This window comes from Solenopsis invicta, chromosome 16, assembly GCF_016802725.1.
Source record: "Solenopsis invicta isolate M01_SB chromosome 16, UNIL_Sinv_3.0, whole genome shotgun sequence".
Classification (NCBI taxonomy): domain Eukaryota; kingdom Metazoa; phylum Arthropoda; class Insecta; order Hymenoptera; family Formicidae; genus Solenopsis; species Solenopsis invicta.
Genome location: NC_052679.1, coordinates 7,568,088 through 7,571,391, shown reverse-complemented (window position 1 = coordinate 7,571,391; position 3,304 = coordinate 7,568,088). Strand labels below are relative to the sequence as shown.

The 3,304-nt window shown below is 32.3% G+C and overlaps 1 protein-coding gene across 1 annotated transcript; it reads left to right on the top strand.

Annotated features, from left to right (window-relative positions):
• Positions 1-205: 205 nt before the first annotated feature.
• On the top strand, positions 206-2,590 carry LOC120359783. Its single transcript, XM_039458834.1, has 2 exons — positions 206-1,828; positions 1,910-2,590. The coding sequence occupies exons 1-2, from the start codon at positions 1,466-1,468 to the stop codon at positions 2,417-2,419; spliced, it is 873 nt and encodes a 290-aa protein (XP_039314768.1). The 5' UTR covers positions 206-1,465; the 3' UTR covers positions 2,420-2,590.
• Positions 2,591-3,304: the final 714 nt, after the last annotated feature.

Sequence of the window (3,304 nt, the reverse complement as noted above, 5' to 3'; positions counted from 1 at the left end):
TTTTATTAACCCTGCCAATAACAATTGCTATTGCTGAAAGAAACTTCTCAAAACAGAAACTAATAAAAAATTACTTACGCTCACATCGCATGAAAAACTGATGAGACTGGCAATGATGTCAATAAAAAGAAAGATATCACATGAAACTGATTTTTCCAATGTGATTAATAGACTGCGGATATTTATGCAAAAACATTTAATTGCATATTTTGCATAAAATGCATATTTTGCATAATTGCATATTTGCATAAATCGAGCATATTATTTGCATAAAATGCATATTTTTCCTAAACTTTACATATCCCATGTAACTTTGAAGTAGATATATAGAGATCATTTGTAGCTTTATGGAATGTCTGTGTTATCGATGAATTTCAGTCTGATCACGTGATCACTGATCAATCGGAATAGCGAGTGTCGGTCTCGGTTGTATTTACGTTCTGCGGATTACTACGCGTGCTATCTGCCAGTTTATTTTCGAGCACTGAGCAGTTGATAGGGTGAATAGCGTGAATAGAGAAGTGAAAAGAAAAGAAATGCCGAAAGTTAAGAAAAATAAATACGTGCTGGTGAAAAGCTGGATCGACTAAATCAGCGACAAATATTTAACATATGACGGAAATTCTGTTTATTGCAATGGATGTAACAAAGAGATTACATGTGATAGAAAGTCACAATTAACTCAGCATATTTCAACATCTACACATAAAATGAATGTGTTACATTTAGAAAATAACGAACACAGTGAAAATATTAACGAATCAGATGGAAAAAAGCAACAGTCAAAATATGCAAATACTTTTTACGTCGATCTTTGCAAAGCTATGATTGCTGTTAAGATGCCCTGGCGTTGTCTTGACAATGAGACATGGAGAAATTTCCTCGCTAAATATACACGACAACAAATTCCGAATGAGTCAACTTTGAGGAAGAATTATTTGGATGTCTGCTACAATTCGGTCATCGAAAATATTAGGTCAAATATTGGCGATAATTATATTTGGATATCTGTAGACGAAACCACAGATAAACTCGGTCGTCAAGTCGCAAATTTAATAAGTAATGATTTTTTACTTAATCCTAAATTTTATACCTAATACTTAAATTTTATTAACACGTTGAGCGCCGATCAGGTTTTTTAGGTGTGCCGCAGGAGCCAAAGCTTGAAATTATCCAATGTTTGGAAATTATTTTTATTTTTATTTTGTTTTGAGCGAACAATATTTGCCGTGGCACACGGTGTGTGTCGTCGGCTACCGACGAAAATAGTCAGTGTCACACGGTGTGTGCTGCCGGTGCTCAATGTGTTAATTAATTTTAATTAATTTTATTATTTAACATTTTTATCAATTTTCTTGAATTTTTAGTCGGTAAACTATGTGAGGAAACTACTACACCTCATCTAATTTCGTCTCAAGTTCTGGAGAGAACCAATCATACCACTGCTCGCTTTGTAAATTCAAATATGAAAATCTTGTGGCCAAGGGAATCCCATGAAGAACGAGTTCTATTACTTGTAACAGATGCAGCTGCATATATGTTAAAAGCTGCAAGGGATCTTCAAATTTTCTATCCAAACATTATACACTTAACATGCTTGGTGCATGGGTTTAATAGAGTGGCTGAAGAAGTTCGCCTTCACTTTCCTCTCGTTAATACTATAATATCTTCAGTAAAAAAAATTTTTTTGAAAGCTCCGCTTCGTATAGAAGAATATCGAGCAAAATTAGGAAATATTCCATTACCACCTGAACCAATTTTAACAAGATGGGGAACTTGGATCGAAGCTGCACTTTTTTATGCAAATAATTTTACTAGTATTCGAGAGGTATGCATTTATTTATTTTTTTGATACAATAATTAAAAATGAAATTGAAATTGATATAGTAAGATTTTGATTTGATCACAGGTTATTGAGTCTTTCAATTCAGAAGATGCTAAGTCGATCATTTCAGCGAAGAATGTACTTCAAAATCCACAGCTTGTCAAAGATTTATGTTATATTGAAACATATTTTAAAAATCTTCCTAAAGTAATGACAAAACTGGAATCAGTAGGATTACCTTTAATTGAATCGACTGAAATAGCAACGTCGTGTATTGAAGACTTGAAAGCGATTCCAGGTCCTTGTGGACAAAGAATTTCAGAAAAAATACAGCAGATTCTGAATAGAAATCCCGGAGTGAAGGAAATATTTAAAATTAGTGACGTATTAAAATGTACGCCTAATTCCGAAATTCCTGAAACGATTCCATCTTCTTTATGGAGCAAATATAAATATGCTCCCGTCACGTCCTGTGACGTTGAAAGATCCTTCTCTGCTTATAAACTAATACTATCAGAGAAAAGGCATAGTTTCACTCCGGCTAATCTCGAAAAATATCTTGTTACTTACTGTCATTTAAATTACAACCAATAATATGTATATATTGCTTTATGTATTTAAGTATATTTATTCTACGTTGTGTTTTATGTATTATGTATTATGTTTTGTTTATGCGCAAGATTTGGTTTTTCATGTTCGAGTGATTACAGTAATTACTAATCAGTAATTACAGTGATTATACGTATATAATTTTCTAAATAAGATGCGAATTATCTATAATTATTTTGCATATCTTGCATATATGCTGCATAAATAATGCATATTTTTGGTGCATATATTTTGCATATCCAGATATGCATTCATTAAAAAATTTAACTTTATTAGTTCAGCACAGATCTTTTGTTATTATTACCTAAATCTAAAAAAATGTTACTGCATAAAAATCCGCAGTCTAGTGATTAATAACTTTGCTTCCGTAAAAGCAAGAAAAGTTTATTTTTCAAATTATTACTTTTCAAAGATTTCACCTTTATTTTATTTCCATTTAAAATAATTCATTTTTTATTTTTATAGTATAAAAATAAATGAAGTTTGTAATATTATATAAATTATTAATGTTGCGTGCCCGCCCTATGGAAGCGGCGATTAGTGTTACGCCCGTGTATCGATACTTGTAAAATGATTGTCGTTCGTTGACAACGGGGATGCCTTGTTGACGTGAGTCAACAATAAAAGATATAAAAGAATAAAAGATATAAAAAAAACAGCACTCATCATGAAAAAGATCCATGGCCCATCCCCAGAAGAAGAGCCAGACTCAACTGTGATTGCTCTTAAATCATTAATTGTTAGATTAGAAGAGTTTAAAGAAGGATCCTTTCTAGACATGGATAATCCATCCAACAAGAGATCATGTGATGATGCTGATTTATCAAATTCTCCTCCTACTCACCCACGATTGATTAATCCAAACACACC

Excerpts from the sequence above, each read along its gene's own strand:
- LOC120359783 (XM_039458834.1), top strand. The coding sequence starts at position 1,466 with ATGAAAATCTTGTGGCCAAGGGAATCCCATGAAGAACGAGTTCTATTA. Across the intron at positions 1,829-1,909 it reads ATTTTACTAGTATTCGAGAG|GTTATTGAGTCTTTCAATTC; the intron begins GTATGCATTTAT and ends ATTTGATCACAG.